At 37.0% G+C, this 19,304-nt stretch overlaps 1 protein-coding gene across 1 annotated transcript in view; it reads left to right on the forward strand.

Annotated features, from left to right (window-relative positions):
- Herc3 (HECT and RLD domain containing E3 ubiquitin protein ligase 3) overlaps positions 1-19,304 on the forward strand; it is a 135,713-nt gene that overhangs the window by 45,789 nt on the left and 70,620 nt on the right. The window contains exons 6-12 of the mRNA XM_048813856.1: positions 4,048-4,207; positions 7,219-7,295; positions 7,999-8,220; positions 9,538-9,629; positions 10,956-11,086; positions 11,669-11,829; positions 13,381-13,457. Coding sequence (XP_048669813.1) covers positions 4,048-4,207; positions 7,219-7,295; positions 7,999-8,220; positions 9,538-9,629; positions 10,956-11,086; positions 11,669-11,829; positions 13,381-13,457 — 920 coding nt within the window. The remainder of the gene's footprint in view (positions 1-4,047; positions 4,208-7,218; positions 7,296-7,998; positions 8,221-9,537; positions 9,630-10,955; positions 11,087-11,668; positions 11,830-13,380; positions 13,458-19,304) is intronic.

Genomic DNA, 19,304 nt, shown 5'->3' on the forward strand with positions numbered 1-19,304 from the left:
CCCCATGCTAAAACTAAATATTCAAGGATATGAATTTAATGGGCTACTGGATACAGGTGCAGACTTTAGCATCATATCTCGTCAAGAATGGCCAAAACATTGGCCATTACAACAAGCCACTCAAACGCTTCGAGGCCTAGGAGTAGCAACTAATCCCCATAGAAGTGTAATGGTATTAGATTGGAAGGATCCTGAAGAATGTGAAGGAACTATACAGCCATATGTATTGGATCATCTTCCTATAAATTTATGGGGATGAGATGTCCTAGATCAATTAGGTTTGACATTAAGAAATAACATCAATCCAAATGCACCCATTATTAGGGCTAGACAAGATTTTAGGAAAGAAAAAAGATTAGGAGAACAAGAACAAGGTATAGCAGCACCAATACAAATAGATCAAGAAATAGATAGACATGGATTGGGTTTTCAGAAAGGGTCACTGAGACAATCAAAATTACTTGGAAATCAGAAAGACCAGTATGGGTTCCTCAGTGGCCCCTGACTAAAGAAAAGATACAAGCAGCCCATGCCCTGGTCAAACAACAATTAGCGGAGGGACATATACAACCTTCTGTATCTCCCCATAATACTCCCATTTTTGTCATCAAAAAGAAATCTGGTAAATGGAGATTATTGCAAGATTTAAGAGCCATTAATAATGAGATGGTTATTATGGGACCTGCTCAATCAAGGATTCCTCAGTTGTCTGCTTTGCCAAAAACCTGGTATGTTTTAGCTATAGATATTAAAGATTGTTTTTTTTTTTTCAATTCCAATTAATCCTGAGGATAGTCCACGTTTTGCATTTACTATCCCTGCACTGAATCATGAAGGTCCTGATCAGAGATATGAATGGAAAGTACTCCCCCAAGGGATGGCTAACAGCCCAACTATGTGTCAAATTTATGTTAACAAAGCAATCCAGCCAGTTAGAAATCAAAATCCTGAACTACAAATATTTCACTATATGGATGATGTATTGTTAGCACACAAAGATAAAAACACATTGCTAGAATGTTATGCCACACTTACAAACTTATTAAAAAATTATAATCTAGAGATAGCAATAGATAAAGTACACTTAAATTTTCCAATTAATTATTTAGGAGTTATATTATTCTGAACCCTGGTCCATCCACCAAAAATTCAAATACGAGTCGATCAACTCAAATCACTTAACGACTTTCAAAAGTTATTAGGAGTCGTAAATTGGATAAGGCCTTATTTAGGCATACCAACAGGAGAGTTGGGACCTTTATTTGATATCCTAAAAGATCCATCAGATCCAGATTCACCCCAAATGTTAACGCCTGAAGCTGTTGTGAATTGAGCTGCTATAAACATTGATGTGGCTGTGCTACTGTAGTATGCTGATTTTAAGTCCTTTGGGTATAAATTGAAGAGTGGGAAAGCTGGGTGAAATGGTGGTTCCATTCCAAGTTTTCTGAGGAATCTCCATACTGCTTCCCATAGTGGTTGCACCAATTTGCTGTCTTACCAGCTACATATGAGTGTACCTTTTCCCCCACATCCTTGCCAATACTTATTGTTGCTTGTATTCTTGTTACTTGCCATTCTGGCTAGAGTGAGATGAAATCTTAGAGTAGTTTTGATTTGCATTTCTCTAATCACTAGAGATGATGAATATTTATTTCATATGTTTGTTGATGGATTGTATTTCTTCTTCTGTGAAGTGTCTGTTCATTTCCTTAGTGCATTTATTGATTGGGTTATTTGTTTTGAGTTCTTTATACATCCTGGAAATCAATGTTCTATCTAAGGTGCATGTGGTAAAGATTTTCTCCCATTCTGTTTTTTCACATTATTGTTTCCTTTGCTGAGAAGAAGCTTAGTAGTTTGATACCATCCCATTTATTGATTCTTGGTTTTACTACTTGTGTTCTAGGAGTCTTGTTAAGGAAGTCAGTTCTTAAGCCTACATAGTGGAGATTTTATCCTACTTTTTCTTCTACTAAGCATTGGGTGTCTGTTCTAGTGCTCCTTAGGCATTTCTTATGCTTCCAGTTTAGTAGTTAGGAATGCCTTCAGTTTTTGTCTGTCTGCTACAGGCTTTGTTTCTTAATGATAGCTTTTGTGGTATATAGTATTCTTTTTTTTTTTAATATTTATTTATTTATTTTTTTTAGTTTTCGGCGGACACAACATCTTTGTTTGTATGTGGTGCTGAGGATCAAACCCGGGCCGCCCGCCTGCCAGGCGAGCATGCTACCGCTTGAGCCACATCCCCAGCCCTTTTTTTTTTTTTTTTTTTATACTGGGGATTGAACCCAGGGCCTTGTGCATGCAAGGCAAGTGCTCCACCAACTGAGCTATATTCCCAGCCGCGTATGTAGTATTTTTGACTGTCAGTGGGTTTTCTTTCATCACTCTGAATATATCATCTCATTCTTTCCTGGCCTACAAAGTTTAATCTGCTGTTACTCTAGGGACATTTCCCTTGTATGTATGCATTTTTGAGTCTTAATGGTTTTAGAATTCTCTCTGACTTCTGATAGATTGATTATAATATGTCTTGGAGAGACCTCTTTTGAGTTTAATTGGAGTTCTGGATATGCATCTCTCTCTCAAGACTTGGGAAATTTTCAGCTATTTATTTGTTAAATGTGCGTTGTGCATGTTTCTCCATCTCTTCCTCCTCTGGAATTCACATAATGCAAATATTTGTTTACTTAATCTGTGGGATCTTTGAGATATGGTTGTCTTTCACCTCCTGTTTGGGTAAATTAAAATTACCGATTTTCACATTCAGAAATTCTTTTCTTCTTGATCTAATCTGTTGTGGCTCTCAATTTAATTTTTTGATTTCATTCATTTAATTATCCACCTATAAAATTTCTGGTTCTTTTTTAATGATATCTATTTGTTGTGTTTCTCATACGATGACATTATTTTCCAGATTTTATTGGATTGTCTGTCTGTATTCTCTTATCTCACTGAGCTTCCATAAGATCATGCTTCCTTTTTTTTTAGGGTCTGTTATTAGAGAATTATTGTGTACCTTAGAGTGTCATCTTTCCTTGCTTTTTAATTCATCTCTAATTGATGCCTATACATTCAGTATACCAGTCACCTTTTCCAATTTTTATGGAATAGAAAGATACTATTATGTAGGTTGTCTGAGGCTATGTTAGTGTCCTAGGCTATAGGTGTTTGTGACTGTGGTGGTATGGTGTTTTTGTTGGGATTGGGGCTGCTCCCTGGCTGTATGTCAAGTAGGCATGGGTATGTTGGGCTCTGTGTCTGCTTTCCCTTTGTTCAAGTCTTCTGTTTCCTGGGGAATGGGATGCTGCCTGGGTTTTGCAGCTAGAATCTCAGCCTTTCTTCTAGGCCTAGGCTCTGAGCAGTTGGGGTTGTAGTGCTGCAGCCATCCATGTGAGTGGAATGACGGTACAGATTTAAGAATGGAGATGTGCTATGGCTACTAGCTTTCAGGATAGGATGCACTCTAGTAGTAGGTGTGGTTATAAGCCCATGCCCATTTGGGCAAATTTTCCCAGAGACAGATCCTCCTGTCTCCCAGGATACACACAAGAATATGTTCTGGAACTGATGGGAGAAAGGTCTTTAGAATTCTGGATATTTTTGTGGATAGGAGGAATATAAATGGGGGTGTGTTTCATTGTTCCAGGCAGAATTTCACACAGTGACAGTACTTACAGGAATGTGTCTCATTCCCACTTAAATCTGGGCTTCTTTTGTTCATCATTTCCATTCAGACTTCTCCCTGGATAGAGAAGCACCAGGCACATGGCTTTATAGGTTCAGAGAACAAACGGGATGTGTGTGCTACTATAGGCATGTATGCTACCTAGTGTAGCTAAATCTAAATTGATAACATTTGGAAATATATGAAGTTTATAATCTCTGCACATATGCAGATTTAGTGGTTCTCTTTAAAAACAAAAGTCCTTAGTTCCCGAATGGGAGTGGAGAACTGTCCTATAAGGGTAATTCTGTGGAAGGGTAGCAAAATAACCTGTTTCTAAGATATACATTTTCTTCCTTTGGTTTGATCTCTTTCAGAACAAATTGGAGCTCTGGCAGATCAGCACATTATTCATGTGGCATGTGGAGAGTCCCACAATCTGGCCCTTAGTGACCGGGGCCAGCTGTTCTCTTGGGGTGCAGGGAGTGATGGTCAACTAGGACTCATGACTACTGAGGATTCTGTGGCAGTGCCCAGGTAAGAATGCCACAGAAAGGAATCTGGGCTTCAAGTCTCAATTGTTTTAAAAATTACTTTCTGCTTGTTGCTATGGCAGACTCCTTGTTTTTGTTCTGTTTTCTTTATTGTATTGCTGTTTCCTTTGTGCTACTGCTGTGCCTTTATATTGCTGTAGCACAAAAATTGTGATTATTTACAGAAATGTCTGCCTCTAGTTCAAAAAGTAAGTTGGTCAGGAACCGTATTTTATTTTTCTAGTAGCCTGGTTACGAGCTGACTTCCTGGCACTCAATAAATATTTGAATAAAAAAGGCATCAAATGTAGATTCTTTTATTTTTTAGTATTTATTTTTTAGTTGTAGTTGGACACAATACCTTTGTTTTATTTTTATGTGGTGTAGAGGATCGAACCCAGGGCCTCACATGTGCTAGATAAGCGCTCTACCACTGAGCCACAACCCCAGCCCCAAATATAGATTCTTTAATGCAAAAATTAATATAATTAATGGTTTTGAATCTCTTAACTATTTACTTCTAAATTTTGTTTATTTATTTTTTATTTTTTGGGGCAGTATTGGGGATTGAACTCAGGGGCACTCCACCACTGAGCCACATTCCCATCCCTATTTTGTATTTTATTTAGAGACAGGGTCTCACTGAGTTGCTTAGTGCTTCACTTTTCCTGAGGCCGGCTTTGAACTCTCAATCTTCCTGCTTCAGCTTCCTGAGCTACAGGGATTACAGGCGTGCACCACTACACCCAGCTACTTCAAAATTTTAGAAGATTTAGCCAAGTATCTAATAGATAATTCATCACCTAAGAAAATATTCAAAATAGTGAAGTTATTTTCAGATGATTTTTGCTGGGGTGGGTCTGTCTGTTGAGGTTTTTTTTTTTTTTGTCATTTTACTTTGTTTATTTTTTATGTGGTGATGATGGGGATTGAACCCAGGGCTTCATGCATGCTAGGCAGGTGCTTTATCACTGAGCTATCTCCCCAGTCCTGTTGAGGATTTTTCATGATCAGAGAGGCTGTTAATTTTCTTCATTTAATGCCAGTTCTTTTATTCTACATACCCCTTGTATCACATGCTTGGTATACCGCATATTTCTATATACTAGTACTTGTTATGTTCTTTGTATTTGTTTCTTTTAATGTCTGATTTTTATTTCAAAACTTTGACTTCTTGATGGCAGGAGACCTGGATTATTCATTTTAATATTATCATTTCTAAGGGTGCCTGGTCCATACATTGCTCAGTATTAGGTTAATAAATGGCCTGTTTTCCCCTTCTTGTCCCCTTTTTAAGGACAGTGTATCTCCCTCTTCCTTTTTGCCTTTCCTAAGTTTTTCTCTTTAATTAAAAGCTGTTTTAAGGGAAAAAGGAACATGGAGGTGAGAGCGATTTGATTTATTTCCTGATAAATTCCAACCAGTAATGTCTTATATTATTTTTTCCAAAAATTAATTTGGCAGTAAGAAAAGAGGATTGCTGTATTTTAGTTACATTGTGTGTAACTTTAGGGAAAAATTTTGATAACATTAATTACAAAAATATTTCATTTGTTGGTGACCAAAGACTCAATTCTAAGTTTTTAAATCTCATTTCTTTTCTAAAAACAAAGTAATCTGTGTTATAGTAACAATTTAATTAATCATGTTTAAACTATGAATGACTTACAAGAACGATTTGTATAGTTTTAACTATATAATTTACTTGAAATAAATTATTAATACCATGGTATTTGGGAAGTAACAGTTTTGAGAACAAACAGCCTTGGATTTAATATTGGTTCTGTTACTTACAAGGTGAATGACTTTGGGCAAATTGAACTTTTCTAAGCCGCATTTTCCTAACTTCAAAATGAAATTTTATATTTTTTACTTTATGGAGTTATTGGGAAGATAGAACGAGACGAGTAGGTAAAGCATAGTTTATGTTTGTATTGTATGTACCCCTCCTCTCCACCTCCAGGGTGTAATTTTTATATTTATCTTTGTTCTTTTGATCTGTTTCTCTTCCTAAATGTGATCATGAGGGTTGTTTGAGAATTGATCCAATAAGGGGACAATTTGTTCTGGGGATTTTTTATGGAAACTGGTCAGGAAAAAGGGCCGTTGCTGCATTGTAACTCCTAACACACTTGGTAGTAATGCATTAAAATTTTTAAAATCAGCGAGATTCTATAAACTATTCATATATGTAACAACTTTGAATGACCAGGGAAATATTCTGAGTTAAAAAAAGCTAATCCCCAAGGGTATGTAATTTGATTTCTGTAACATTCTTAAAATAACAGCATTTTAGAAATAGAGGCTAGGTTACTGGTTTCCGGGGGATAGGGTTGGGTAATGAGACAGGGGAGGAGTGATTATAAAAGTGCACCATGAAGAATCCTTGATGATGATCTTTGAACTAACACACATGATAAATTAATACATGACTGCAGGTGTAGCTCAGTGGTAGAGCACTTGCTTACCATGTGTGAGGTCCTGATTTCTGTTCCCAGCAGAAGGAAAAAAAATAGTACATATCTTAATTTAAAAAAAAACATTATTGCAAAAAAAAAAAATAATGCTAATAATCATCTGAGTAGTTGGAAAAAAATGGTGCCAATAGATTTGCAGAATACAAGATTGCATCTTTTGGCCATTGTGAATAATGAATCTATGAATGTAAACATAAAGTATCTCTTTAGTAATATGATTTCAGTCCTTTTGGATATATAACTAGAGGTAAAATTGCTGGATCATGACAGTCCTGTAGTTTGTTTGGTATGGGGGATTGAACCCAGGGACATTTTACCACTGAGCTGCATCCCTAGCTCTTTTAATTTTTTTTTTTTTTTTTTTTTGAGACAGGGTCTCACTAAGTTGCTCAGACTGGTCTTGAACTTGTGATCCTCCTGCTTCAGCCTCCCTCGTAGCTGGGGTTATAGTTCTGCGCCACTGAACCCAGTGGGAATATTAGCGATAATTGTGTTTGTATGTGAATGTTCAATCTTAGGAAAGCCTTTTCTGTTTTAGGTTAATACAGAAGCTGAACCAACAGACAATATTACAAGTTTCCTGTGGCAACTGGCATTGCTTGGCTCTTGCAGCAGGTAATGTAGCATTAAATATATGCCAATGCCGTGAAATTTTGAAAATATTTTTCTCCTGCAGTTGCATTAATTTATCTCCAAACTTTAACTGCATTGGTCTTGAGCAGTAACAGTTCTCAGACAGCCTTTGCATATCTCATCCTTTCTCTAGGGTGTGGATGAAATAGGTGCTAATCATTGTTACCCCAGCACACACAGGGGAAGATGAATGAGAAGCAGGATGATACCTAAGTGTTCTTGAGAATATAGAAAATTGGAATAAATGTAAAGGAAGGAGTTAAGAGAAACCTAAGTCAGCAAACAACACTGTACTTTGTTAGAAGACATCTGCCCTTACACCTCCTCTTCAATCATTTGTTTAGAAGTTGGTGCTCTTAGCCTGGATCTCCTGAAGTTCTAAGTCTGTTAATCTTAATATGGTCACAACTAATTGAACTTGCTTAATAGATCTAAGCCTGGTAGGTGGCTTGTTCAAAATTGAATTTATTTACTTAATGTGTTCTTTGCATAATAGTATTGTCATGTCAAGTGGGAGTTTTGGTTTTGATAGTCTTAAAGCATGAAGTGTCTTTGTTCCTTTGCTCTGGGGTGAGTTTGGGATATGTGGGAGGGCAACTAACAAATGATCCTAATAACGAGATTATTTTTGTGCATACAACTTGTATCCATTTTTGTAAAATTAGTTATTCTGTTCTTTTTTCAGATGGCCAGTTCTTCACATGGGGAAAGAACAGCCATGGTCAGCTGGGGCTGGGGAAGGAGTTCCCTTCTCAAGCCAGCCCGCAGAGGGTGAGGTCCCTGGAGGGCATCCCGTTGGCCCAGGTGGTTGCAGGAGGGGCTCACAGCTTTGCCCTATCTCTCTCAGGAGCTGTTTTTGGCTGGGGGATGAATAATGCAGGACAGCTAGGACTCAGTGATGAAAAAGGTTGGTAAACTACATGTACCTCTTTAGTTCAGAAGCACATTTGTTTGTTTAATACATACTTCTTGAGGTTCTATTATGTGTTGGCCTCATGCTAAATACTAAGGGAGAAGCAATGAACAAAACAGAACATCTGTGGCTTAGTGGAAACTATTCTAGTGGGCAAACATAAACAGCAAACTCATAAATATATGGTATGTCAAGGATTCTCAAACAACAAACTAGTAAATACCTAGTTCTGATGGGAACTTGTTTGAGCAGAGCCCGTAGGAAGTGGGACATTTAGATTTCTGCAGAAAGAATATTCCAGCCAAAGGAAACAGTATGTGCAAATGCTGTGATGTGGAAAGATGTATGGTCTAGAGGGAGAAATGGGAGGAGGGACAGATGGAGGTCAAAGAGGTAGTACCAGGGTGAGGATTTGGCTTCATCTGTTAGTGAGTCTTGCTCTTGTTAGCAAGACTAAGTGTTGGAGGAGAGAAGTGATCCTGTTTGACCATTAGCTGCCATTAGCTGCATAAGTGGGTCAAGGGGGAAAACCAGGTTGGAGTTAGTGAGAGTAAAGTCTGATTTTTGTGCAGCATTTGAAGAGGACCTATTTGCACGTTGTTGAATGTGTGGTTTAAAACAGGGAAAAGTAGGATACAGTTATTTTGTGGAGGGTGAGTGGGCAGAGTAAGAAAGTATCGGGAAACCATGAGTTAGCTTTGGGATACATTAAATTGAGATCTGTTGGACATCTGTTTTAGTCAGCTTTTTCATTGCTGTGATTAAAAGACATAACCAGAACAATTGTAGAGGGGAAAAAGCTTATTCGAGGGCTCATGGTTTCAGAGGTCTCAGTCCTTAGAAGTCCATTCCTTGAGTTTCAAGGTAAGCTGAACATCATGGTGGAAGAGTATGGCAGAGGCAAACAGCTCACATGATGATCAGGAGGCAGAGAGAGAGTCTCCATTCACCAGAAACAAAATATATTACCTCAAAACCACTCCCCCAATGCCCACCTCCTTCAGCTACAACCTACCTGCCTTCAGTTACCACTGAGTTAATCCCCATCAAGGTATTAATAAATTGATTGAGTTAAGTCTCTCATAACCCAATTGTTTCTCCTCCAAACCATCTTGCATTGTCTCACACATGAGCTTTTGGGGGACACCTCACATCCAAACCATAACAACATCCAAACAGAGATGCAGGTAGGAAGTTGCATATGTGCCAGGAAACCAGGGGAGACCCAAAATTCATGCTATGATAGTTGTGTGTATTTCATATAAAAATTAATGGTAGTGATATTCTAATGCTTCATTGATCTTATTCTAGATCGAGAGTCTCCTTGCCATGTGAAACTTTTACGAACCCAGAAAGTTGTCTATATTAGTTGTGGAGAAGAACATACAGCAGTCCTCACAAAGGTAAGGGCATTGGAGAACTCTGCTTTGGTTCAGGTTATGGGATAGGCAGTTATAATACATTATTTTAGAGTAGTGATTATGTTTAATTACCATATTGTGGCTTGAACTTGAATGCTGCCTTTAGCTTTTGTTTTATTGTTTTCCAAAGGAATAGGAACAAAATTGCTTTCTTGTATCTGTGTTTACCTCTTTGGTAAATTTCTACCAGTTAAAAATATTTCAGTATAAAAATGAAAAAAATAGTTCAATGAAATAACTTTTAAATATATATACATAAATGTGTATGTGTGTGTGTATAAGTAAATAAATAACAGAATCCTGTGTTCTTTTAAAATAAGTTATTTTTTAAAAAGCCAGGCACAATGGTATTCACCTGTAATCCCAGGAACTTGGGAGACTGAGGCAGGAGGATCACAAGTTCAAAGTCAGCCTCAGCAACTTAGTGAGGCCATGAGCAACTTAGTGAGACACTGTCTAAAACTAAAAAAGGCTGGGGATGTGGCTCAGTGATTACGAGAACCTGGGTTCAATCCCTGGTACCAATAAATAAGCAAGTAAGTAAGTAAATAAAATATGTAAAAAAGAAATAGCAATTTAATTGTTTTAAAATCATTAATCTGTTTCTTTTATTTCTAAATAGTTACATTCTAGAAAGAAAATTTGTATTTTCATATAGAGCAAATACCATTATATATTCACTTTAATTAAATAGGTTAGCATTTAATCTAATACAACTTTAAAAAAACCTTACTTTTCAAGGAGTTTGTGGAGTACTTAATTTATTTTCTTCCTTCTTTCCTTCTTTCCTTCCTTCCTTCCTTCCTTCCTTCCTTTCATCTTTTTAGTACTGAGAATTTAATTAGGGGTTCTCCTACACAAAGCTACATCTCCAGCCTTTTTTGTTTTTTTGAGGCAGGGTCTTGCTAAGTTGTTCACATGACCTCAAATTTGTGATCTCTCTGCCTCATCCCTACCAACTGGGATTACAGATGTACATCACCACACCTGTTCTCTTAATATCTTCTTGTTTTTCTTTAATTTTGCTTCCTAATATGTCATTGTGCTTTAAACAGTTCCAAAATTTACAAATGGCACACATTCCCTTGACAAGGGCTTTCTATGTTCCTTGAAGACATAGTCTTAAATTTCTTTTTTATTCTTTTTGCTATTTAAATAATGTTCTCAGGAGGTGATTTTGGCCAAGTATTAAGTGAGCATAGTGTCTTGCATGGACCATTCCGATGGGAATTTTGTATACAGGTTTCAGAGGAAGGTTCTTAAATTTAGAGATACAGTAATGTCATATTGACGTTTGTTCTTTGTTAGAGTGGAGGTGTGTTCACCTTTGGTGCTGGTTCTTGTGGGCAACTTGGACATGACTCCATGAATGATGAGGTTAATCCAAGAAGAGTTCTAGAGCTGATGGGCAGTGAAGTAACTCAGATTGCTTGTGGCAGGTGAGTGTTCCTCAGAGCTTCCTGCTAGAAGACCCAGAAATGGATCTTGTTCTTATAGTGATGGATAATGTGATGACACCTAACTTCCATCATTTTAGGAAATCTTTACTGCATGCATACCTACGGTGAAATTTGGAGAAAGTCAGATTCTGGGATGTAGCAAGGAAGGGTTTTAGGTAAGCAGAGAAATAGGGAATAGTAAGCCTCTTTTGGGATAAAGAGTAGCAGCATGTGGGGAAGAAATGAAGAAAGGAGAAAGTCCCACAGAGCCTTTTGGAAATTTTGTCTGGGCCTACACTGCTTCTTCCCTTTCATCCATATGGCAGCAGGTTTATTCAACTTTTTCCACAAGTTACTATCCTCCCCATTAACTGGAGTGTGAGAGAAGGAGAATATTATGGAGAGCCAGTCATTGCAAAAAAAAGAAGAAAAAAAAAGAAAAGTCACATATTGTCACTGGGGAGGTTCCATGGGGCACCCCTAAGGACTCCTATGCTTTTATTTGGAAATTAAAGGTCAGAGTCTGAGAGTGTGTCCATGTTAGTAGATACTTTGACCATGAGTTGTTTAATTTTTCCACAGACAACACACTCTAGCCTTTGTGCCTTCTTCTGGACTCATCTACGCATTTGGTTGTGGAGCTAGAGGTCAACTAGGAACTGGACACACTTGTAACGTTAAGTGCCCATCTCCTGTGAAGGGTTATTGGGCTGCCCACAGTGGACAGCTTTCAGCCCGAGCCGGTAAGATTTGCACTAGAATTTAATTATATTTTAAATGACTAAAGCATATATCTATATGTTTGTTTCCAACATATTTTGAATTTACATCTCTTATATATCTTGAAGTCTTTTGAAGGGAATTAATATGAAGTTTTTTAAAAACAATAATCAACAAATATTTCAGTTCTTGCTATGCATGAAACTCTGAAATCCTAGAAAATAAATAAAACACAAAATGTTAGCACCGAGAATCTTGGTGATTGTGTATAAGTTTTATTGTTGTTAATACTGATGGTTAACTATTTATTGAATGTTTAACCAAATTCATTATTATGCTAAGCCTCAGAACAACCTATTAGTGGTTGTCATCTTTGTAGAGGTGAGAGAACTGAGTCTTCAAGAGGGTCAGTAACTTTCCTAAAGTCACAAGGATCCTGGAGGCAGGACTGAACCAAGATTGGCCCCATTTGAAAGCCTATGCTCTTAGTGCCAATTCTGTGTTATTTTCTCTACTTTCTATTGGTGTTTTGGTCATAGCATAACGTGATCTCTTTTCATGCCATTTTTCCCCCTTCTCTTAAAAATATGCAACAGAGTATTCATTTGTTTGGAAATCAAAATAAGGCAGTCATTCATATTGAGTGCTGCCTCGTCTTTTTTTTTTTTTTTCCTTTCTTTTGTTTTGTGGTACTACTGGCAATTAAACCCAGGGGTGTTTTACCACTGAGCTACATCCTCATTCCTTTTTATTTTGTGAGACAGAGTCTTGCTAAGTTGCTGAGGCTGTCCTTGCTTAGATGTTTGACAAAATGATTTTATAAATGTGTAAATGCTGTGGCTTTAGGAAACCTCATGGTAATATGCGAGCACAGAAGAAGACATAAAAGAGTATTTTGGTTAGAGGAAGTGTGAGCTGTGTTGGACAGGGTGATTTGGAGTTAGCCAGATAGAGGACTTTGAGTAGCAGTGGCAGTCCCATGGAGTGGCAAAATTCCAGGAGCACCATTCAGACTCTGCCCTAGGAGGTATCCCTCGGAGAATACAGTGTGTGCTAGGGTGTAGAGGAAAGAGGCATGGAGAATGAATAACATTGTGTGGGATATTAGCAATAAAGCAATATCATGGTATCAGTGTTTATGTGGGTGCATGTAATGGGGGATAAATCAGAGAGCAGGAAATAGAAGTCCTTATGTTGCCAGATTTATCCTGAAGTGGCTAGGGTCCACCTCAGATGCGGAATTATTTGTTAGGCATATGTTACCATTTATAGTAGTGCCCATTTTAGAATTCAGGTCAGTGCCATGATAGAGTTAGCATGAAAAATAGAAATGAGGTCAGGATTAGCTGGCAGTGAAGTGGGGGCAGAGCTAGAATGGAGGGTACTGTTTTATATATTTATTTTTAATTGCAGTAGAAGTAATACTAGGCATTGAGCCAGGAGATTTGGTTTCTTCTCTAATGTGATTAAAATGGATAAGAAGCCACTCTGATGCATATTTTGGAATATTAGAAAAGGGATCAAGAAGAAACTTCAATTATTGAAAAATATGCTGTTGGAAATTTTTTTGGCAGATCGCTTTAAATATCATATTGTTAAGCAGATCTTCTCTGGAGGAGACCAAACTTTTGTACTCTGCTCCAAATATGAGGTAAAATTTTCTTTTGACTATCACTTGGGGGTGAAATATTGGTAAACCAATGTTTATTTTAATAATTATATTAAAGTGGTATTGGTCTTTGTTTTTACCTGTTTTATTAATATAAGCAAACAATCTTAAAGAAGTTATCTCCATTTGGTTCCTTTGAAGTGTTAATAATGTTCCTGGTATAATCATAGAGTTCTAATTTACAACTTATTTATTTTTGCCCATATTTTTTTCTAACAAAAATTTAACGAGGCCTAAAGAGTTTTTGCTTGCTTTGGCATTATTTGACTTTTCATTTCTTTTCTTCATTGTTAAGTAGCAACACATTCTAGGTATTTCAGAATTTGGTGGTTTCTTTGTTTGATGTGATTGAGTGTAACATATAACTGATACCACAATAGTCATATATCTTTTATTTATAATCTGTTCATGACACTGCACCAAAATTTCCCTCCTTTTTCTTGCATCATTGTAGTGGGTAAGCCAGGAGAATGATGATAGTGTCTTTTCAGGTTTACGGTAGAGAGTCAAGTGGGAATCCAAGAATCTGTGAGAGGATCTGTTACACTTCTTCAGAGGCACTCAGTCTAAGAAAAGCCCCATAGATTTGTTTGCAGCCCTCCACTTTTTCCCTATTCATGTGCTTCTCTCCCCCTCCCCACTTTTATTCGATAAGCATTTTGGTAGGACCAACTCTGTTGTGCGTTGAAGGGGCCCTGACTGATGATAAAGGAATCAGGATTGCTGTGGGAAAAAGGGTCCTGTCCCCATTTGTCTCATGTGTTGCCATCTTTAAATACATAAAGTTCTTGTCCTCTAGTTATTATAATTATTATAATTTTATGATTCTGGTAAAAAAAAAAAAAAAGGTACTGGTGAACACTGAGGCTGCAGGCTGGACATCTGGAACTTAAAATTTTCTAGGTCAGGAGCCTGAGGAAGACTGTTTAGTGCTGCCCTCTGGGGTGATGTGGAATTGCTACTTTTGGCTTGTTTAGACATCACAGAGAAATCCTGAGGGAAGTGGAAGTCATTCTTTGTTTCTTCTAGATGCCTCAAAAGCAAAATTGAAAACATAGGATTTTAGTGTAGTAACTTTTTTTGTCCATGAATAGTTAGAATTTTGAATATTCATTTCCTTAACAAACTGACTTGAGTAATATTTTACAACTTGATTTTTCTGTGTTATTCAACATAAAACTTAGTTTCACTCCTTTTATCAATATAGAATCTGATCTATAGTTGAATTTTAAATTGATTAACATTGTTGGGTATAGAAAACAATACTTTGATGAAAAGAAAGTAAAGTATCATAAGGCAATATTAGAGAAATAGGGCAGGTTAAATAAACAACTGGTGTTGGTAGCAGTGGTGCATGCTTGTAATCCCAGTGGCTCGGGAGCCTGAGGCAGGAGGATTGCAAGTTCAAAGCCAGCCTCAGCAACTTAGTAAGGTCCTAGGCAAGTTAGCTAGACCCTGTCTCTAAACAAAATACAAAAAAGGGCTGGGGATGCGGCACAGTGGGTAAGCACCCCCTGGGTTCAATCCCTGGTACCAAATAAATAAATAAAATAAACAATTGGTAATAGAGGTATGCATTGAAAACTCGAGATAAAAAAGATAAAAGCAACTATAAAATGGAATATTTCTTAGGGTGTTTTTCTTTTTAAAATGGAAACCTATGCACATATACTTAAACTATTAACTGTAGATGTTTAGATATAAACTGATAAAATTAATGTGGTTACCTAGTTACCATTATCAAAGACCAAGAAAAGCATTTGAATAGTGACAGCCTCCATTTTATATTTATATAGTGCTCATTCTTTAATTCAAGCCTTAAAGTGGAAGAAGGGAGGAGAGGAGATAATAGATTGAGTGTCCCTTACCCAAAATGCTTAGGAATAGAAAAACATTTCATATGTTTATTTATATATTTATTTATGAGTCTGGAATATTTGTATGTATATAGTGAGATCTTGGGGATGGGGCTCAAGTGTAAACATGAAAATCACTTGTTTTAGATGCATGAAATTAGGTTCATCTCATCTTGCACAAAAGTAAAATAAAAATGCATCAAAGACTTAGGAATTAGACCAGAAACCTTACAACTGCTAGAAGAAAACAGGTTTAACACTCCATCATATAGGTAGGCACTACCAGCTTCCCAAACAAGGTCTCTAAATCTCAACAAATAAAACCAAGAATTCTGAGTGGATGCTCTCAAATTAAAAAACTTCTGCATAGGAAAGGAAATGGTTACAAGTTTGAAAATAAAGCCCAGAATGGGAGAATCTTTGCCAGCTGCCCCTTTGAGAAGGGATTAATATCCAGATTAGATTAGATAAAGAACTCAAAAACTTAATATCAACACTAAATTTCTCCATCATCTGGGAAGGACATTGGTGTGGAGGACAATAACTGCCATGGTTCTGATGCTTTGACAGAACCTCTGATGTGGGGGGTTTTTTGGCCAATCATATGAGGTTTCAACTGGTGGAGCATTCATGGTTGCCCTGGGGGTTGAGATTGGTGTGGCTGAACCAAGAAGGAAGTCATATGCCGATTTCTACAAAAATTATGATTTTATTAAAGATTTTGAGGAGATGAAGAAGGCCGGAATATAAAGAATTTTTGGAATATAAAGAATTTCTTTAGATTGAGTTCCTTAGAAGTTGATTACTGACTTGTGTTTCTGAACTGTAAAGTGTTCAGGAACACATGGGCTAAGGAATAGTTTTTCTTAGTAAATAAACAATTAACAAATGATGTGGGTGGGAGGAACTTAAACAAAAATAACCAACCTAATTAATAAATGGGCAAAAGAACTAAAAACTTCTTTAAAGAAAAAACGCAAATGACCAAAAAATACATGAAAAGATGTTCAACATCTCTAGCAACGAGGAAAATGCAAATCAAAACTATACTAAGGTCCACCTCTTGTCAGAACAGCAATTATCAAGACTACAGTGTGGTAAGGATGTAGGGAAAAAGGTACCACAAAGTTACAACTATCTTATATTTGATAAAGGGGCTAAAAGCATGCAATGGAGGAAGGATAGCATCTTCAACAAATGGTGCTGGGAAAACTGGAAATCCATATGCAACAAAATGAAACTGAATCCCCTTCTCTCGCCATGCACAAAAGTTAACTCAAAATGGATCAAGGAGCTTGATATCAAATCAGAGACTCTGCGTCTGATAGAAGAAAAAGTTGGCTCCGATCTACATATTGTGGGGTTGGGCTCAAATTTCTTAATAGGACACCCATAGCACAAGAGTTAATAACAAGAATCAACAAATGGGACTTACTTAAACTAAAAAGTTTTTTCTCAGCAAGAGAAACAATAAGAGAGGTAAATAGGGAGCCTACATCCTGGGAACAAATTTTTACTCCTCACACTTCAGATAGAGCCCTAATATCCAGAGTATACAAAGAACTCAAAAAATTAAACAATAAGATAACAAATAACCCAATCAACAAATGGGCCAAGGACCTGAACAGACACTTCTCAGAGGAGGACATACAATCAATCAACAAGTACATGAAAAAATGCTCACCATCTCTAGCAGTCAGGGAAATGCAAATCAAAACCATCCTAAGATACCATCTCACTCCAGTAAGATTGGCAGCCATTCTGAAGTCAAACAACAACAAGTGCTGGCGAGGATGTGGGGAAAAGGGTACTCTTGTACATTGCTGGTGGGACTGCAAATTGGTGCGGCCAATTTGGAAAGCAGTATGGAGATTCCTGGGAAAGCTGGGAATGGAACCACCATTTGACCCAGCTATTGCCCTTCTCGGACTATTCCCTGAAGACCTTAAAAGAGCGTACTATAGGGATACTGCTACATCGATGTTCGTAGCAGCACAATTCGCAATAGCTAGACTGTGGAACCAACCTAGATGCCCTTCAATAGATGAATGGATAAAAAAAATGTGGCATTTATACACAATGGAGTATTACTCTGCACTAAAAAATGACAAAATCATGGAATTTGCAGGGAAATGGATGGCATTAGAGCAGATTATGCTAAGTGAAGCTAGCCAATCCCTAAAAAACAAATGCCAAATGTCATCTTTTATATAAGGAGAGCAACTAAGAACAGAATAGGGAGGAAGAACATGAGAAGAAGATCACCATTAAATAGGGTCGAGAGGGGGGAGGGAAAGAGAGAGAGAAGGGAAATTGCATGGAAATGGAAAGAGACCCTCATTGTTATACAAAATTACATATAAGAGGAAGTGAGGGGAAGGGGAAAAAATAAATAAAAATTCTTATAAACATTTTGCCATTAAAAAAAAGAAAGAAATATGGGATAACATGAAAAGACCAAACTTTAGAGTTATTAGGATAGATGAAGCCTTGGAGATACAAACCAAAGAAATGCACAGTCTTTTTCAATGAAATAATATCTGAAAAATTTTCAGTCCTTAAAAATGAAGTGGAAAATGAAACACAGGAGGCTTATAGGACCCCAGATATACAAAATTACAACAGACCCACACCAAGGCACATTATTATAAAAATGCCTAACATATAGAGTAAGGATAAAATTTTAAAGGGTGACAGAGAAAAATGATAGGTCACATTTAGAAAAATGATAGGTCACAATCCAGATGTCAGCTGATTTTTCAACCCAGACCTCCAAAGTAGGACTCTTGGAATAATATATACCAAGCTCTGAAAGAAAATGGGTGCCAAATAAGAATATTGTACCCTGTAAAATTAAGCTTCAGAATTGACAATGAAATCAAAACCTCCCATGATAAACAAAAGTTAAAATATTCACAACTAGAAGGCCTACACTACAAAACATACTCAATAAAATGTTTCATGAAGAAATGAAAAATAAAAGTGAAAACCAGCCAGGTGTGGTGGCGCATACCTGTAATCCCCGTGGCTCAGGAGGCTGAGACAGGAGGATCACGAGTTCAAAGCCAGTCTCAGCAAAAGTGAGGTGTTAAGCAACTCAGATCTTGCCTCTAAATAAAATACAAAATGGGGCTGGGGATGTGGCTCCGTGGTCGAGTGCCCCTGAGTTCAATCCGTGGTACCCCCTCTCAAAAAAAAGAATTCAAACTATCCCTATTTGCCGAAGACATGATTGTATATTTAGAAGACCCCCCCAAAAAATAAAACTCCACCAGAAAGTTCTTAGAACTCAACAAATTCAGCAAAATAGCAGGATACAAATTAATACCCATAAGTCAACTGCATTCCTATACACCAATGATGAATTACCTGAAATTAGGAAAACTATCCCATTCACAATAGCCTCAAAAAAATAAAATACTTGGGAATCAATCTAACAAAAGAGTTGAAAAACATCTGTAATTAAAAACACAGAACACTAAAGAAAGAAATAAAAGAAGACCTTAGAAGATGGACAGATGTGCATGTTCTCGAATAGGCATAATTAATATTGTCAAAATGGCCTTACTACCAAAAGTGCTATACACATTTAATGCAATTCCTATTAAAATTCCAATGACATTCTTCATAGAAGTAGAAAAAGCAGTTATGATGTTCATTTGGAAAAATGAGAGGCCCAGAATAGCCAATCCTTAGGGAGAAAAGTGACACAGGAAGCATTCAAAAGACCAGATTTTAAATTATATAATAGAGCTATGGTATCAGAAATGGCATGGTATTGGTGCAAAAACGGACATGTAGACCAGTGTACAGAATACAAGACAGAGACAGACCCACATAAACATAGCCATCTTATACTTGACAAAGGTGTTATAAACATACATTGGAGAAAAGATAGCCTCTTCAACAAATGGGAAAACTGAAAATTCATATGTAGCAAAATGAAATTAAACCCCTATCTCTCACCCAGCAA

The sequence above is a fragment of the Marmota marmota genome, unplaced genomic scaffold (assembly GCF_001458135.2).
Source record: "Marmota marmota marmota unplaced genomic scaffold, marMar, whole genome shotgun sequence".
NCBI classification, from domain to species: Eukaryota; Metazoa; Chordata; class Mammalia; order Rodentia; family Sciuridae; genus Marmota; species Marmota marmota.